General features: G+C 36.2%; 2 protein-coding genes across 6 annotated transcripts in view; both read left to right on the top strand.

Moving 5' to 3' along the window:
• Positions 1–19,261, top strand: part of CSGALNACT2 (chondroitin sulfate N-acetylgalactosaminyltransferase 2) — a 45,410-nt gene that overhangs the window by 1,964 nt on the left and 24,185 nt on the right. For 4 of the 5 annotated variants that reach the window (XR_004302699.1, XM_032432540.1, XM_032432537.1 and 1 more), the window contains exons 2-3: positions 14,593–15,525; positions 17,959–18,175. Coding sequence is in view for 4 of the 5 variants with exons in the window: in XM_032432540.1 (XP_032288431.1) it covers positions 14,865–15,525; positions 17,959–18,175 (878 nt within the window). In the remaining variant the exon portion in view is untranslated. Of the gene's footprint in view, positions 1–13,654; positions 15,526–17,958; positions 18,176–19,261 lie in introns of those variants that run through there. The other variant, XM_032432541.1, reaches the window with a different exon arrangement.
• On the top strand, positions 11,127–11,594 carry LOC116649585 (60S ribosomal protein L35a). The gene has a single exon (XM_032432553.1). It carries the CDS (start codon positions 11,207–11,209, stop codon positions 11,537–11,539), a length of 333 nt encoding a protein of 110 aa, XP_032288444.1. The 5' UTR covers positions 11,127–11,206; the 3' UTR covers positions 11,540–11,594.

The following is a 19,261-nucleotide window of genomic DNA, read 5'->3' as shown; positions in this document are numbered from 1 at the left end:
AAAATGGATTGAAGAATCATGGGATTGCAAGCCAAAGAACTTATCTTGTTGTTGTCATACTATACAAGTACTAGGTATAAAGGTGAAATTGAATTACAGGGTTAGTTACAAATGTGAGTTTACTGCAGGAATACAGTGATTTCCATGTATACTGAGATACTGATACATTTATAATGGGGACAGACAACAGAAATAAGTAGCATGTGAGAGATAGATACATAGAACATGAAGCGATGGAGTTGATGTAAGGAATAGAAGAAAACTTTTTTTTTTTTTAAGATTTTTTTTTTTTAATTTATTTATTTGAGAGAGAGAGAGAGCACATGAGAGGGGGGAGGGTCAGAGGGAGAAGCAGACTCCCTGCTGAGCAGGGAGCCCGATGCGGGACTCGATCCTGGGACTCCAGGATCATGACCTGAGCCGAAGGCAGTCGCTTAACCAACTGAGCCACCCAGGCACCCAGAAGAAAACTTTAAAATTAATATTAGTATGCTCAGATTTGGGAGGGCATCATGCCTATTGAACATATACAGGCTGCCCTGAAAATAATCAGTTCTTGAATATTACAAAAAGTAGATATAGGAAAAAATAGCTATGACATGGAAAATAGATCCAGAGGAGTCAGTGAACAACTAATAGCAGTTCCAGAAAGGAACAGAAATTAGAAGAGGAGAAATAACCACAGAGATCATGAGGGTAGGAGTATCCAGGCCGAATCTTGGGCATCCAGAGCCAAACAGAAAGATGTATCAGGAGACAAAGTACTGGCAAATGTAAATCAGCCCTTCCCTCTCTGGTCTCCATTTCATCTGTGTAGTGGGGATGATCAATAAGTACACCTTTCCAGCAAGCTTATAGAAAGATGTGGCACTGGTTAAGGGTTTCTGGCTATGCTAACAGCTTCTATTTCCCATTCTCCTCCCCTCGCAACTCACAATAGATGCCAGATTTCCCATTCTTAACTTATGGTAGAATGTCAAAAGAAGAAAGGAAGGAAACAAGGAAATTTCTCTAAGTATCTGAGTTTATGAATGGGCTAGTCCATTCATACCGAGAGTCTTTTTTTTTTTTTTTAAGATTTTATTTATATATTTGACAGAGAGAGAGACCGCGAGGGAGGGAACACAGGCAGGGGGAGTGGGAGAGGGAGAAGCAGGCTTCCCGCTGAGCAGGGAGCCTGAATGGGGGCTCGATCCCAGGATCTTGGGATCATGACCTGAGCCTAAGGCAGACGCTTAACGACTGAGCCACTCAGGCACTCCATACTGAGAGTCATCAAAGAGTATTGATAGACACACCTAGATTCCAATGAAATTTATGAACTTCATGGGTAAATTAATATAGTCTCATAAACTTCCAAAGAGAAACATATGGTTACCTATAAAGGAGTGAAAATCAGATGTGCACTTAGACTTCTAATCTGGAACATGGAATGTTAGATAACAGTGGAACAGTATTTAAAAAGTGCTTATCTCTGAACTAAGAAGCTTATCCCTAACCAACCTGTCATTCAAAGTGGGGGCAAAATAGGGGCCCCTGGATGGCACAGTCAGTTAAGCATCTGACTCTTGGTTTCAGCTCAAGTCATGATCTTGGGGTTGTGAGATCAAGCCCTGTGTTGGTCTCCAAGCTCAGTGAGGAGTCTGCTGGAGTTTCTCTCTCCCTCTCCCTCTGCCTGTGCTTGTTCACTCTCTCATTCTCTCTAAAATAAATAAATCTTAAAAAAAAAAAAAAAAGGGGGTAGGGGCAAAATTAAGTCATTTGCACCCACTAGGAATACCAGAGGACATACTGTATCAAGTGAAAAATTAATCCAAGGAAAATAGATGTGGAATTCAAGAAACAGTGACCAAAGAAAATAGTATAACTTATTTCTTAACTCCAAGGCATTAATAACCATAGCTAAGACATGTAATGCAATGCTAAGGAAGGATTCACAGACCAGAGTAATTATAGTTTAAAGTCTACAATCTGGAACAAATACTTAACGTGATTTTAAAAGTTGGTTGTCAAGGTGGGAAATAGGTAAAGCCATGTTGGAAGGCTTATCCTGAGCAAGGGAAAAGCTATAGATACTGACCAATTACATGCTGGAATGAATACTTTAAGGAATTTTTACTTAGCAGTTCCATTTTCAGAGATTTATCCTGTAGGTGAAATAACATGTTTCCACATGTTATGCTGGGATGTTTAATAGTAGCAGTAGGTTTGGAAGGATACACAAAAACTGGTGAAGAGAACTGGGCCTCTGGGATAGAAGGGAGAGGTTTCACTGTATATCCTTATATCATGTTTAACTTTTTTCTCACATGTATTTATTTCATGGAATTTTAGAAATGTAAAAAAAAAAATTTAAGAGTGTACGAAAATGTAAAGATTCAGAGCACAAGTTGCCAAATGTGGCTGGTCACCTATTTCAGTATGACCTGTGACCTAGGAGTGGCTTTTATATTTTTAAGTACTTCAAAACAATACAAAAGAATAATACTTTGTGACATTAATTATAGGTAGTTCAAATTTCAGTATCCATTGGAGTACAACTGTGCTCATTCATTTACACATTTTCTGTGGCTGTTTTTGTGCTTCAAGGCAGGGTTGACTGTGATATTTAGTACATGGCCCTTTACCTGAAATGTTTGTTAACCCCTGGTTTAGAGCCAGAAATAGACCTCCATATGTATAGGAATTTTGCTTATGATAAAAGTGGGATTTCAGGGCGCCTGGGTGGCTCAGTCGTTAAGCGTCTGCCTTCAGCTCAGGTCATGATCCCAGGGTCCTGGGATCGAGTCCCACATCGGGCTCCCTGCTCCGCGGGAAGCCTGCTTCTCCCTCTCCCACTCCCCCTGCTTGTGTTCCCTCTCTCGCTGTCTCTCTCTCTGTTGGAAAAAAATAAATAAAAATATTTAAAAAAAAAAAAAGTGGGATTTCAGATAGTGACAAGAACATGGATTATTAAATAAATGGTAAGAATTGGCTATTTGAGAAAATAAGTTTTATATTAGGATTATTTCCAGTAGGGAAACTAAAATGGAGAAGTCATTCAGGAAGAGACCATTTGACTCCATTAACAACAGCAACAAAACAAAACTTTACGTAGGTGAAATAACACCTAACGCTTATTGAGCACTTAATGCTTGTCGTGTTTTACTTGACTAATTGTTACAATAACACTGAAAGGTTGGTCCTATAATTATTCCCGCTTAACAGATGAGAAAACTAAAGCTTATAGAGATTAAAAAACTTATCTATAATGAAGATTAGAAAGTGGTAGAGCAGATATATGATTTTAGGCCATCTGGCTCCCAAGCCAATTATATGGACAAGACAAAGTAAGAGAAATGTTTATAATCTGTTAATACCATTTTATAGGTATTATCTATGTCAGCACATCTGGGTCTACCTCATTCTTTTTGAATATTGTATAAATGTCTGCAGTTTACTTAATCTTTCTATTGATAGACTTTAAATTGCTTTTATTTTGCAGTTCCATATAGCAGTAGTAAATATCTTATTCATGTGACCATATACTAGTATGAGTATTTCCACAGTATAGAGTCTTAAAATCTTAAAAATGGAATTGTGAATTGCTGGATTAAAAAGCATGTGCATTAAATCAAATTTGTCCTCCAAAAAATAAGGTGTGTGTGTGATGTGTGTGGTGTGTGTATGTGTGTGTGTCTATTTTTAGTTTATCTTTAATCAAAGGAATTGAAACATCTTGGAAGGAACCTTGGCCATCCAGACAAATTACCTCATTTTATAGGTGAGGGCCAGATAGGTTAAGTATTATGCCCAAGATTACACCGCTATTACACTTGACTTTTTTAGTTGTTCTTCCTGTGCCACAGCCTGCTTTTGACACATTTTTCTGTTTTACCTGTAATGATAGCATGAATATTACTGTCATTTGTTTTGCTGAAATCTGGGAACCTTGAATGTAGTTTAATCCAGAAACACTTCTCAAAATGATCTATCTGGTATTACTTGTTCTTAGCACCCAACACAGTGTATCTCTTAGTCAATTTGGACAGCTATAACAAAGTACCATAGACTGGTTTAGGAACAATAGAAACTTATTTCTCTTAGTCTGAGATCAGGGTGCCAGCATAGTTGAGTTCTGGTGAGGGCCCTCTTCTGGGTTATAGACTGTCAACTTACTGTATCTTCACATGGCAGAAAGAGGGCTGTGTTGCTCTCTGGGATCTCTTTCATAAGAGATCCCATTAAGGAGGACTGCACCCTCATGACCTAGTTAACCTCCCAAAAGCCTCATCCCCTAATATTATCACATTGGGGGGTTAGGATTTCAACATATGAATGGGGATTGGGGAGAGAAACGTTAAGTCCATTGCAGTGCCTAACACACACTAGGTACTCAAATATTTTTTAATGAGTACTACCTTCTGGTGATCAGTACTTTTATTTCTAAATACTTACAAACCATTTGTTCAATAACATGTTAAAAAAATCCATGTATCATTGTAACTCATCAATTGCTCAAGAAATAAAAGGTTCTAATTCCTTCCCTTATAAATATTGATACTTCATAATGTTTTAGTTTTGTTTTTCTGATGGTGCTTGTGTTTTCCAAATAATTTTGTGACTTTGTTTTTGTTGTGTAAAAAATGAACTAAAAGTTATAAATTTAGTTTTTGAAAACTTTAGTAAGAAATTGTACAGAAATTTAGGAAGACTATACAGAACTTTTAAAGTAAATAGATTCAAATGGATTGTTTGTATTTTGCAAAAGGCAGTAGGTTACTCTTACTGCAGAAGTTATTTTGGCACACTGCGGTGTAAGTATCATGGAAAGGATGTATGAAATATGTATGAGTAGTACTATAAAATTATAGAATCAAAAGATTGAGTAGAAACTGCTTGAAGGTCATATTGTTATGTAGGGATCAATATCATAGAATGAACTATCTTTATCTTAGTGCTAAAGATATGTCTCAAAATCACAAGGCAAATAGAAAAGATATAATAAGACCTTCAGAGTAATATGTGTTCTACTTTTTTAAGAGAGCAGGTGTTGCTTAATTTTGTTTTTGTTTTTTATTTTTAAGTAATCCCTACACCCAATGTAGAGCTCAAACTCACAACCCCAAGACCAAGAGTCGTATGCTCCACCAACTTAGCCAGCCAGGTGCCCCTCTTATTTTTGTTTTTTAAATTCAAACTTGGGGGTGCCTGGGTGGCTCAGCTGGTTAAGCGACTGCCTTCGGCTCAGGTCATGATCCTGGAGTCCCAGGATCAAGTCCCCCATCGGGCTCCCTGCTCAGCAGGGAGTCTGCTTCTCCCTCTGACCCTCCCCCTTCTCATGCTCTCTCTCATTCTCTCTCTCAAATAAATAAATAAAATCTTTAAAAATAAATAAATAAATTCAAACTTGGAGTCAACAAATCTTCATGCTCATCTTCTTAATGAACAAAATGGAGTTTTCTTTAAAATGATTCTTTGGTGCTACTACTAAAACTAAATCTGATTTGGTTTTATTTTTTAAATAGCTTCATTGAGGTATAATGATATACAATAAGCTATACATAAAGTATATAATTTGATCATCTGAACATATGTATACACCTGTGAAATCATCACCACGGTCAAAATGATAGACCATATCTATCACTCCCAAAAGTTTCCTTGTGCCCTTTTACAATTGCTTCCTGTTACCACTTCCCTGGACCCCCACCTGGTCCCAGGCAACCACTGACTCATCTGCTTTCTGTCGCTACAAATTACCTTATATTTTCTAGAATTTTATATAAATGGAATCATACAATACATGCTCTTCTGTTTTTGAACTTCTGTCACTGAGAGTAATTACTGAGATTCACCCATGATGATGCATGTATCGGTATGGCTGTACCACAGTTTATTTATCCATTCACTTGTTGATAAACATTTGAATTGTTTCTAGTTTTGGCTGTTACATCTAAAGCTGCTATGAGCATTTGTATACAAGTCTTTGTATGGACATATGCTTTCATTTCTCTCAGATAAATATCCAGGAATGAAATGATTCAGTCATGATAGGCTTATGTTTAACTTGTTAGGAAACCATAAAACCATTTTACATTCCCACCAGCAGTATATGAAAGTTCTAGTTCTTCCACATTATCACCAACACACCACTTTTTAATTTTAACCATTCTAAAATTAGCCATTCTATGTAATGGTATCTCATTGTGGTTTGACAGTGTTGAACATTTTTTCACGTGCATATTTGAAGTGTTTACTCAAACATTTTGCCAAGTTTTGAGTTGTGTTTGTTCTGTTATTAGTGCATTTCGATAGTTTTTAAGTATATATTCTGAATACAAGTCCTTTATCAGATATATGCTTTGCACCTATTTCCTACAGGTCTGTAACTTGTCTATTCATTCTCTTAACAGTGTATTTCAAAGACCACAAGTTAACAAATTTTGATGAAGTCCAGTTTATCAGTTATGCTGTTACTGTTAGATCAAAGAAGCCTTTGCCTAACTTAAGGTCACAAAGATTTTCTCCTGTGCTTGCTACTACTTTTATAGTTTTAGGTTGTTCATTTAGATCTGTGATTCGTTTTGAATTATATCCTAGTGAATGTGATGTAGTATCTCATTGTAGTTTTGATTTGCATTTCCCTGTTGACTAACGATGTTGAGCCATCTTCGCATGTAGCTTATAGGCCATTCTTAATCTTTTTAGAGAAATGTCTAATCACATCTCTTCCCCATTGGGTTATTTATCCTTTTAATATTGAGTTGTAAGAGTTCTTTATATATTCTAGACACACATCCCTATCAAATATATGATTTACAAATATTTTCCCCCATTATGTAGTTGTCTTTTCACTTTATTGAGGATATCCTTTGCAGGACAAAAGTTTTTAATTTTAATGAAGTCCAATTTATTTATTTTGTCTTTGGTCTTTTGGTGTCATATCTAACAAATAATTGCCTAATTGAAAACCACAGAGATTTACACTTATGTTTTCTAAGAGCTTTATATTTTTAATTCTTATATTTAGATCTTTGACCCACTTTGAGTTAATTCTTTAATATAGGGTGAGGTAGGAGTCCAGTTTCATTCTTTTGCGTGTAAATATCTGGTTGTCCTAGAATCATTTATTGAAAAGACTATTCATTCTCCATTGGATTACCTTTCCACCTTATGGAAGTCAGTTGACTTAATGTGAAGGCTTATTTCTTTTTCTTTTTCTTTTTTTAAATTTAATTTAATTTATTTATTTGAGAGAGAGCGAGCGAGAGAGCACAAGATGGGGTAGGGTCAGAGGGCGAAGCAGACTATCTGCTGAGCAGGGAGCCCAATGCGGGACTCGATCCTGGGACTCCGGGATCATGGCCTGAGCTGAAGGTAGTCGCTTAACCAACTGAGCCACCCAGGCACCCATGAAGGCTTATTTCTGGACCCTAAATTCTATTGATCTATATGTCTATTCCTATGCTAGTACCACACTATCTTTTTTATTTACTTATTTATTGGGGGGAGCACTTGTGGAGGGAGGGGCAGACTCCCCAATGAACGGGGATCCCAACTCGGGGCTCTAGCCCAAGACTGAAATTTCAACCTGAGCTGGAGTCAGACGCTTAACCAACGGAACCACCCAGGCACCCCAAATTAATTGATTTTTAGATGCTAAACCAATCTTGCATTTCTCGGATAAAGCTCACTTGGTCATGTTGTATACTGCTTTTTATGTGGTGATGGATTCAGTGTACTAATATTTTGTTGAGGATTTTGTGTCTGTATCATTAAGGAATATTGGTCTGTAGTTTCAATATCTTTATCTGATTTTGGTATCAAAGTAATACCGGCCTCATAGAATGAGTAGGGAAGTGTGTTCCATTTTTTAAAAAGTTTCTGAAGAATTGGTATTAATTCTTATAAATGCTTGGTAGAATCCACGAGTGAAGACATCTGGGCCTGGATTTTTCTTTGTGGGTAGTTTTTGATTATTAATTTAGTCTCAACATAAGTCTATTCATATTTACTGTTCCTTCTTGAGTCACTTTCAGTGGTTTGTGTCTACATTTTAAAGGGATTTAAATAATTTGAAAACTTATCATTATCCATATTAACATTTCTGATTTCTTCATTGCTTTGTGTTTTCCATCTGGTATCTTTTTACTTTTTTTTTTTTTTTTTTTAGATTTTATTTATTTGACAGAGACACAGCGAGAGAGGGAACACAAGCAGGGGGAGTAGGAGAGGGAGAAGCAGGCTTTCTGCCGAGCAGGGAGCCCGATGTAGGGCTCCATCCCAGGACCCTGGGACCATGACCTGAGCCTAAGGCGGACACTTAACGACCGAGCCACCTAGGCGCCCCTGGTATCATTTTACTTCTGCCTAAGGAATTTGTAGTGCAGGTCTGATGGCAATGAATTCTTTTAGCTTCTTAATGTCTAAAGAATTATTTTCTTTCTAAGATTTATTTATTTATTTATTTGAGAGAGAGCGCATTGCGTGTGTGTGGGTGAAGGGGGAGGGCGGTCTGAGGGAGAGGGAGAGAGAGAAAATCTCAAGCAGACTCCATCCCACAACCCTGAGATCATGACCTGAACCAAAATCAAGAGTCTGACACTTAACTGACCAAGCCACCCAGTGCCCCAAGAATTATTTTGCCTTTGTTCTTGACAGATACTTTTCTGCATATAGAATTCTAGGTTGACATATTTTTCCTTTCAGTTCTTTAAAGATGTTGCTCCACTCTCTTTGTTTTTTAAATGTGATATGTGTTTTTCTTCTGGCCACTTTCAAGATTTTCTATTTATCATAGGATTTGAGCAAGTTGATTATCATGTGCCTGGTTTTAGTTTTCTTTATGGCATTTGTATTTGGTAATCATTGAGCTTTTTGGATCTGTGTTAATACTTTTCATCAAATTTGGAAAGTTTTCAGACTTATTTCTTTAAATATTTCTCTTTGTCCCCTCTCCCTTCTTTAGAGACTCTAATTACATATGTACTAGACTGCTTGAATCTGTCAAACAGCTTTCTAGGTGCTCTATTAATGTTTTTCATTCTTTTTTCCTTCTGTATTTTGCATAATTTCTATTGCAATGTCTTCAATTCATTAATATTTTATTCTGAAATATCTTATCTACTGTTAATTCCATTCAATGTATTTTTCATCTCAGACATTGACGTTTTCATCTCCTGAAGTTCAGTTTTTTTATGTCATCTGTGTCTCTGCTTAGTTTTTTGAACATGAATATCTTTTTAAATACACTTGTAACCATTTTAATGTCCTTTTCTGTGAATTCTAGCATCTGTGTCAGCTCTAGATCAGTTTCAGTCATTGATTATTCTCATTATGGGTTGTATTTTTATTTTTCTTTGTATGCCCGATCATTTTTGTTTGGATGTCAGACATTGTGAATTTTATTTTGCTGAGTGCTAGATATTTTTATATTCTTGTAAATATTTTGAGGCTTGTTGTGCAGTTACTTGAAAACAATTTGATCCTTTCAGGTCTTGCTTTTAAATTTGTTAGGCAAGACCAGAGCCGTGTTTAGTCTAGAGTTAATTTTTTCCCATTACTGAGGCAAGACCTTGTTGAATACTCTATCCAGTGCCCCATGAATTTGAGGTTTTCCAGTCTGTCTGGTGGGAACATGCACATTATTCCTGGCCCTGTATGAATGCTGAGTTCTGTGTCCTCTAATTTTTTTTTTTTTTTTTAGCTTCAGTTAGTTTCTTTATATGCCTGCACTGGTCAGCGCTCTGCTCAATACCTAAAGGGTGTGTTCTTCAGATCTCTGGAGCTCTCTTTCTGTGCAGCTCTCTCCTCTGGTACTGTAACCTTTCAACCTAGCTGCCTTGGTCTCCTCAGACTGTCGGCTCCATCTCTTCAACTCAGCAAGTCAGCTGGGCTCTGCTTAGGAGGGGACTCCCTGTGTTATGGCGTGGAACCTAAGGCAGTAAGCTGGGCAATCGTTTGTTTTTTGTTTCTCCTAAGGACCACTGTCCTTTATTACCTAATGTTCAGTATCTTGAAAGCCATTGTTTTATATTGGGAGGGGTGGGTTCTGGATTTTATTGGTTGGTTTTTTATTCTTTCAAGTGCAGGAGTAAATCTGGTCCCTGTTGTCCTATCTAGGCTATAGAGGAAGTCTCTTTAGTCTGCCTTAAAGAGTAAGAAAACTGATGGCTTCTAAGGTTTCTTTCAACTCTGAGATCTTTGATTTTGTATTATATATCTTTAACACCTCATTTTCCCATCTCCACAGTTATCTCATTCTCTCCTCGCAACGCTTAACTGTTTACTTAGAAATAGTTTGTGCAGGGGCGCCTCGGTGGCTCAGTCATTAAGTGTCTGCCTTCGGCTCAGGTCATGATCCCAGGGTCCTAGGATCGAGCCCCGCATCGGGCTCCCTGCTCTGCAGGAGGACTGCTTCTCCCTCTCCCACTCCCCCTGCTTGTGTTCCCTCTCTCGCTGTGCCTCTCTCTGTCAAATAAATAAATAAAATCTTAAAGAAAAATAAAAGAAGTAGTTTGTGCATAGAAAGTTGCTTGGGATTAACTCTGGGTTATGAATGAAACTTATTTATGATATAAACACATTACATAGAATGATAGCAATCAAGGTGTAACAGCTGAAAAATGGATGTTTTCTCCAACATAATGTATTTAGAACTGTTCTAATCTAGTCTTCTATGATTTGGCTAAAGAGTTCCCTTCAGGAGCTAGGCAAATAAGACTTTAATTGGTATCTTTTATTTTTAACAACCACAGAGGTATGCAAATAACATATTCTAAAGTAATTACAGCAACTTTTCTTTCGTTTCAGTGGGTAATATTCAATTGTAAAAGATTTAACTGGAAGATAAGCATGTAAGGTATCTCAAAACCTGTATTTTGCATAAGGGAGGGGAAAATGACGAACTTGACTTTAATAATACCACTTAATAGTTATAGAACCTTACTTAAACCTTTAATTTTTGAGCTTATTGTTCCTATCCAAAATGAAGATAATATCCACACCATTTTAAAAGGATGACATAGGAAATGTATAAAAATACTTTATAAACCAGTATTCTTCAGGATTTTTGGACCGCAGCCCTCTTATAAATACATTTTATGTAAAGATCTCCTACATATACATATATATAATTGCAATGCAAAACTCACTATATGGCTTTTTCCGCCATCTTGGAGTCTGTGGAGGCCTGCTGGGAACAGGACTCCTATAACGCCAAATCATGTCTGGAAGGCTGTGGTCCAAGGCCATTTTTGCTGGCTATAAGCGGGGTCTCCGGAACCAGAGGGAGCACACAGCTCTTCTTAAAATCGAAGGTGTTTATGCTCGAGATGAAACAGAATTCTATCTAGGCAAGAGATGTGCTTATGTGTACAAAGCAAAGAACAACACAGTGACTCCTGGTGGCAAACCAAACAAAACCAGAGTAATCTGGGGAAAAGTAACTCGTGCTCATGGAAACAGTGGCATGGTTCGTGCCAAATTCCGAAGCAACCTTCCTGCTAAAGCCATTGGCCACAGAATCCGTGTGATGCTGTACCCCTCAAGGATTTAAATTTAATGAAAAGTAAATAAAGGTGTAGATTTGTTCTAAAAAAAAAAAAACTCACTATATGTGGTATACACTGATATTTCCTGTTCTATTTCATTGAAAAGTAATCCTTTATTTAGTAGTGACCCATTAAATGGGTCACATCTCACAGTTTAAAATATATTGTCTATATAAAAAAAAAACTATGAAGTACTATATTAATAAAAAGTAGAGGTACTTAGATTACATACTGTTAGTTCTGTTATCAAGTTTCATTTCAAAATAGTTTGAGTGTAGTATAGTTAAATCATGTCACTATTTTCGCCATTAGCATCTTTGCCATAAGCATTTTTGCTGCGTAGCTAATTGGCCGTAAAGCAAAATCATGGGGAAAAAAAGGACGTTTATTAAAAAGGACATAATGAAACTTGAAAAATGAAGAACAAAATTTAAAAGGCTGCTGTAAAATACAAAATATTTATTTTAAAATGTGTGTAGATTCAAGGCAGTATTACACAAATAACTGATTTTATTTTGTGGATTGTACCAAACCACTTGTCTTCAAAGTCTTTTTTTTTTTCTTTTTTAAGATTTTATTTATTTATTTGACAGAGAGAGGCACAGCGAGAAAAGGAACACAAGCAGGGGGAGTGGGAGAGGGAGAAGCAGTCCTCCTGCAGAGCAGGGAGCCCGATGCGGGGCTCGATCCTAGGACCCTCAGATCATGACCTGAGCCGAAGGCAGACACTTAATGACTGAGCCACCCAGGCACCCCCAAAGTCTTTTGTTTATAGTGTTATACTTTTTTTTTTTTTTTGCTTATTGATTCATGCCCTTGTTCAGCATTGCACTTTCTTTTTTCCCAAAAATTTTTTCCTTCATTAAAGAGGCATCAATTTCCAAATACTAGGATACATATTTGTAACTGAGCTTTCTGTTGTATTGTGAGAGCCTTCTACACTGTTGTTTATTCTTGGCATATTGTCAGGTGTCCACTGATAGACATTCCAAAGTTCTATGGGAAATGTGGGTTCAAAACTCTGCCACTGTATGGATCATTATGAGGGCTAAGATTTGTATGATATAAAAACGGGAGTACTGCATCAATGGAGAAGTGAAACCAAACTGTCATCCAGTCGATGAAACAAAGAAACTGTCAAACCAAACTGTCAGCCAGTTATTTTTTAATCTTTTACAGCAGAATTGCCTTATGGCCTATTAGCTATGCAGTGAAAATGCTTGTGGCAAAGATGCTTACAGCAAAACTACCTGGAACCTAGTTAAATATGTATAACTTTATTAATAACTAATACAAGATTATGACTCTACATTTTCAGTTTTAGTCTTTCTTTTCCTAATAAGCAGGCTAGTAATAACTTATAAATAGTTAAAAGAGATACCTCTGAGTTTTATCTTTCAAATAATGACTTTCCAGTCATTTCTTATGCTAAGAATTATGGTTGTGAGACATGGTAAAGTCCTAGGACTAATATTAACTTTGCATCCTTATTTTTTAATTAGATGCTTCTCTTTATACCGAAATTTTTTCCTGTTTTTTTTCTACATCACTTGAAACAAGCTTTACAATCAGTAAAACAGATGCCATCATATCAAAACTTCCTTGTAGTGAATTAAAATTTTCATGATACTTGGTTATCATTTGGTTAATGAAAGTAATAAATGGCTCAAGGGTAGTTAAGTCCATCATTTTTGGTCTACTAGCTATAAGAAGTTTGAATCTATCCTACATTTTTATACAGAGATGTGCCACAGAAAAGAAAAAGAAAAAGGCATTCAGGCTTTCCTAATCACTAAGAAGGTGACTAGGATTGATGTTCCCCAATGATCTTCCATAGGTTCTGCTGCACTGGTAGAAACCATTTCTATTAAAAGCCTGCTGGGGGGCACCTGGGTGGCTCAGTCATTAAGCGTCTGCCTTAGGCTCAGGTCATGATCCCAGCGTCCTGGGATCGAGCCCCACGTCGGACTCCCTGCTCAGCGGAATCCTGCTTCTCCCTCTCCCACTCCCCGTGCTTGTGTTACCTCTCTCGCTGTGTCTCTCTCTCTGACAAATAAATATTTTTTTTAAAAAAGCCTGCTGGAGTATCACATATCCTTCTTGACAAATACTTTGTTAGAATGAAAGTTCTCTCTGCAGCGGAGGCCTCCTTTGCCTCCTATCTCCTAAATTTAATGCTCTCTATTTATAGAATTAAGCATCCTTAGTTTAAAAAGAAATATGGAAGAGCTCACACAACTGGTTATGGTATGAACAGTAGTGTGTGATTTTACATTTATAAATGGTTTTTGAATTTTTTTCCCAGTAGATAAACATTAAAATGGTCATGATTTTTCTTTAAATAGACTCTAAACCTTTCCAGACTTGTAAGAAATCTGTTGCTGTGTAATACAGTGGAAAGAATTATGTGATCTAATGCTCAAATAATCTATGGGAGGACTTTGGATGTAAAAATATTTCTTAATGTGTTTTCCAGATGTCTGTGACCTTTTGGAATTGTCCCTCCCCTCACACACACACTTAATTGTAAGGCTCTTATATTGGTTGGGTTCAGCCATAGAAATTAATGAAGTAGAATGCTTGAATTAAATAAACTGGAAGAAAATATCTCTCCCTAGTAAGCCATTATCAATGTAACAAAAACAATTTATGGAAACTCAGTTCCCAAATGCTGATATGCTCTACGTGGGAAATGGCATATTAATCTAAATATTGTTAATAAAGAGTTACAAGTGTTAAGATTTTCAAATCATTAGAAACCGTAGTATCTCTATAACACAAAGTATGCTAAACATAATTTTAATGTTTCTTTGTTTCATTCAGGAGGTTATGGTTGTGTAGACATTCTGGTTAAAAGTATTACATGTGGCATTTTAGTGTTTTGTAAGATACTTCTCTTAATACTTTCTCCCAACATTTACTGCATATTCTACATTGTATTAGCACTTCTTTTGGTGTTCTACATATAATAGTCACATCGCTAAGTTTACTGAAACTACCAACAATTTGATCTGCTTAAGGAAACAAGATTCTGATTAATTCTATCTGTTTCTTTCAGAAAAATCACCACCCATATAATGGAATTTTATCTGATTCTGTAGATCAGATTTCTTTATTCTGGATATCATAACAATACAGGAAGTATGCACTATTTTTCATTTCTGCAACTAGTCTTCACTGCTGAAGGAAGAAATTTTTTAAGCTATAGCAGAGTTCATCTTGGTACCTTTAATGGAAATTCTGATTTTGTTTTTAATTTTTGATAACCTTTTGCTAAAGGTATGAACAACCAAAGAACTTATCTTGTTAGGCAAGTCCACATTAATAAGAATGCCTAGAAGAGGATTGATTCTTCAGACCCGGACCCACTGGCTACTGTTGGGTCTCGCCTTACTCTGCAGTTTGGTATTATTTTTGTACCTTCTGGAATGTGCCCCCCAGACTGATGGAAATGCACCTCTTCCTGGTGTTATTGGGGAAAATTATGGCAAAGAGTATTATCAAGCCCTCCTACAGGAGCAAGAAGAACATTACCAAACCAGGGCTACCAGTCTAAAACGTCAAATTGCCCAACTAAAACAAGAATTGCAAGAAATGAGTGAGAAGATGAGATCATTGCAAGAGAGAAAAAATATAGGAGCTAATGGCATAGGCTATCAAGGCAACAAAGAACAAACACCTAGTGATCTTTTAGAATTTCTTCATTCCCAAATTGACAAAGCTGAAGTTAGCATAGGTGCCAAATTACCTAGTGAGTATGGAGTCATTCCCTTTGAAAGTTTTACCTTAATGAAAGTATTCCAGTTGGAAATGGGTCTCACTCGCCATCCTGAGGAAAAGCCAGTTAGAAAAGACAAGCGAGATGAATTGGTAGAAGTTATTGAAGCTGGCTTGGAGGTCATTAATAATCCTGATGAAGATGATGAACAGGAAGATGAGGATGGTCCCCTTGGAGAGAAAATGATATTTAATGAAAATGACTTCATAGAAGGTAATGTGAAAAATATGTTGGTCCATAGTTACGTTAGTATGACAGTGCTTTTATTCTATGCTGGTAATATAAGTCAGTCATTATTTACAGTATTGAAATATTTGAGTTTTTACCCACTTCACTCCACCAAGAATTTGAAGTGGCTTTTTAAAAAAAGTTATAATGTGACCGTAATAAAATAGAGGACCAGGGAAATAGAATAAATCTAAATTTATATAGAAGAATACTATATAGGGCTCAAGTTGAAGGGCTCTTAGGGCTATGTATGTATTTGTACATGTATGTTTTTGCATTCCTCTCTTATCTGGTCTTGATGTTCCTTTTTTGTATTTTTCAAAATGTATGAACTAAGGTTCATGATTTGAAAACCATTTGATAAAGGAAAGAAAAAAACCTTAATTTAGTAGATTGATGGTTATTCTATATTTTAAGGGGAGGAGAAGCACATGTCAGAACATCTAGGGGGCATATATAGTTTTGAAAAGCATATTTGGTGTTTGGAAAAGTAAAGAAACCTGTTTTCCTAATACAGACTGCAGAAGGGGCATGGGATGTGTTACATATCAAGATGGAGTATGACTCAAAAGTTGAGGAACACTTCTGTAAACTTAAGATATTTGCTGATTGATATAAATAGAAATACAGATCCGCACCCATCTCCATCTTAATACCTCCTGCTAGATATTTAATGACAAACTTAAAACCATTTTGGATATAAATCTCTCTTGAAAGTTCTCTTTGCTTGATTCTATGAACAGTATACCACATATAGTTTCTTTGGCTTTGAATCATCGTGGGTAGTACTTGCTATACTACAAGATAGCAGTACCTTGAGGGGCGCCTGGGTGGCTCAGTCGTTAAGTGTCTGCCTTCGGCTCGGGGCATGATCCCAGGGTCCTGGGATTGAGCCCCGCATCGGGCTCCCCGCTCTGCGGGAAGCCTGCTTCTCCCTCTCCCGCTCCCCCTGCTTGTGTTCTCTCTCTCTCGCTTTCTCTCTCTGTCAAATAAATAAATAAAGTCTTTAAAAAAAAAAAGAAAGATAGTAGTACCTTGAGACTTTTGGAGGCCATCAGGGAGGGCATTGTGCTTTTCCATGGTACTTCAGCTGTCTTTTCATTGTAGCCACTTCTTTTTTCTTTGTCACTTACTGCAATTTTGGGTGGGTTGTTTCTCTCAAAACTCTTCTAATTTTTCTGCAAGCTCAGCTTTTTGTCTTTTCACCATATTTGTAGTTTATGGCAGAATTGAAAGCTGCTGAGGAAATAACTCACTAAAGTATAAAATGTCTTCACATCTGCCTTAAAAAAGAAAGGAAGCCATGTCAGTTTTGTATTCTCAGCTTCTGCTTATCTTATAACTCTCTTTGGATTCTTTCACTGACAGGATTTTTCTCTGCACGGAACATATTTTGTCCCCCACTTTTCTTCCACTCTGCTACCCCCCTGGCAAAAATAAAAAATAAAAAATAATTACTCATTATTCAGTAACTCCTATTCCTTTTCCAGACTTCAGCTTAGATGTCGCTTCATTTAGAAGTCGTCTCCAACCTGCAAGTCTTAAGATAACAGTATTTCTGTGTTCTTTTGTAACCTCTACCTTGTGTCCCTTCTCATAGCACTTGTCATAGTATATGGTGTTGCCCATTTCCTGATTTGTAGTTCCTCTTATGCTGTAAGCCTCAGGAGAGAGTGGATTGGTCTATCTTGTTCATTGTTTTATTCCCAGATATTGACTGACTCACACATCTATAGGTCTTCCCTCTTTCCTGAATGTCACACTTAAAAATCAGATTGCCCAGTAGACTGCCAAACTTTTCTCCTGGAGGTATCTCAAGTCACCATATTTAAATCTGTACTAATTTTTCTTTGACTTAACTCTCTTGAGAGAGAGAGAGTAAGTGTGTGTGTGTGTGTTTGTAGAGTGAAATATATATCACTGTATTGTTTTTATTTCCTTATTTTTCTGTCTCTCTCACTAGACTGACCGTTCCTCAAAACCAGGACTATATAGCCCTCTTTATACCACCAGTGAGTGACACAAAGGCACTCCATTCATTTAATGGAACTGAACCAAGCAATAGAAGTTTTGACGCTCAGGTCTAGAATTTAATATTGGTAGAAGTAATTTATTTTCATCGTATGATTATTATGTTGATAGGCTCTACTAAAAAAGTCATATGTAAAAAGGAATAATTGTGATTTGGAGCATATTTATGGATTGACTAATAATAGAGCAGTGAACATTTTTTTTTAACCTCTCCTTTTAAAGAAATTATTGTTTACAACTGTACAATGGAGATAATTATTTTCACAAAATGATTAAAAACACTACATGTCTGGTTTTGCACTTTTGATCTTTGAGTAAAATCAATATTCACATTGAATTTATAAACTTTGACATGGAGACATCTTTGTCCCTAACTCTTTCCTTTAGGTTATTATCGCACCGAGAGAGATAAGGGCACACAGTATGAACTCTTTTTTAAGAAAGCAGACCTTATGGAATATAGACATGTGACCCTCTTCCGCCCTTTTGGACCTCTCATGAAAGTGAAGAGCGAGATGATTGACATTACTAGATCCATTATTAATATCATTGTGCCACTTGCTGAAAGAACTGAAGCATTTGTGCAGTTCATGCAGAACTTCAGGTAACTCTCAGGGCTTAATGATTTGGCTTAGCACTCCTAAAAAAATCACATTTCATGCAGATTTACTTAATTTATCTTCACTGAGTGTGATTACTTAGAATTACAGAGTAATTTTATAGGCTTTGGGTAATCTTAGTTTTTGATATTCTCTTTTTTTAAAGCATGTATAATATATTGTGTTATTGACAGTTTAAACTTTGAAGTAAATTGAGAGTGACAACTATTAGAAACTACATTTGATGACCTTTATAATTGTGTGTGAGTTCATTTTAGGATGAGTTGAATTTTTAAAAATAACTTTATTGAGGCATAATTTACATACAATAAAACCCACATATTTTAAGGATACCGGTTTCGTGACTTTTGACAAACCTGTACACTCATAATTGCTTTCACAATCAACACATAGGACATTGCTATTTCTCCATAAAATTCCCTTGAGAACAATTGGAATTTTAAAATTGAAATAAATTTTAGAAATATAAACATTTAACTAAAAATGAGAGAGTTACTCCATCTTGAGAAGCAGAGATTTTAACAATTTTTAAAAGAATTTTTCCTTTTTTTGTCATTAAATTTGGATATTTTAAAATGCTGAAGTGTTAAAAAATTAAGTATGTATTAGGGTAGCTATTTGAGGAAAGTTTTACCTTTTTGTTTTAATTTAACAGTTGCCATGTTTTTAATATTTTAATATGCTAGTTTTGATTCTTTATAATCTCAGTCTTTATTCTCATATTGAAATCATTGGATTTAAAAGTTAATGCTGTTCTGTAGCAGACTATCTAGAAATCATGCTTCCAAATGAGTTTTGCCTGTTTGAAATCGCTCACTTGAGATCTGATTTTCTGAAGCATTTTTTACTGCTTTTCTTGGAATTGCTTTCAGATGCTACATTATTCTTTACAGTAAGTAATCTCAGCCATGGCAAATATTTATTCCTTGATGATAGGTATAATTTCTGGAATTAGCCAGTCTAAAGACAAAATAACTCTTGACCAACAACTTGAATATTTATTTGGTTTTGAACTGATTAGACTTCTTTCCTTGAGTAGCTTGTAATTTGCTTCTGAAGGCAATACCAAA

This window comes from Phoca vitulina, unplaced genomic scaffold (assembly GCF_004348235.1).
Source record: "Phoca vitulina isolate PV1807 unplaced genomic scaffold, GSC_HSeal_1.0 scaffold48, whole genome shotgun sequence".
In the NCBI taxonomy this organism is placed as follows: domain Eukaryota; kingdom Metazoa; phylum Chordata; class Mammalia; order Carnivora; family Phocidae; genus Phoca; species Phoca vitulina.
The sequence above is the reverse complement of the archived record's forward strand: the minus strand, read 5'-3'. Positions and strand labels throughout refer to the sequence as shown.

Excerpts from the sequence above, each read along its gene's own strand:
- LOC116649585 (XM_032432553.1), top strand. The coding sequence starts at position 11,207 with ATGTCTGGAAGGCTGTGGTCCAAGGCCATTTTTGCTGGCTATAAGCGG.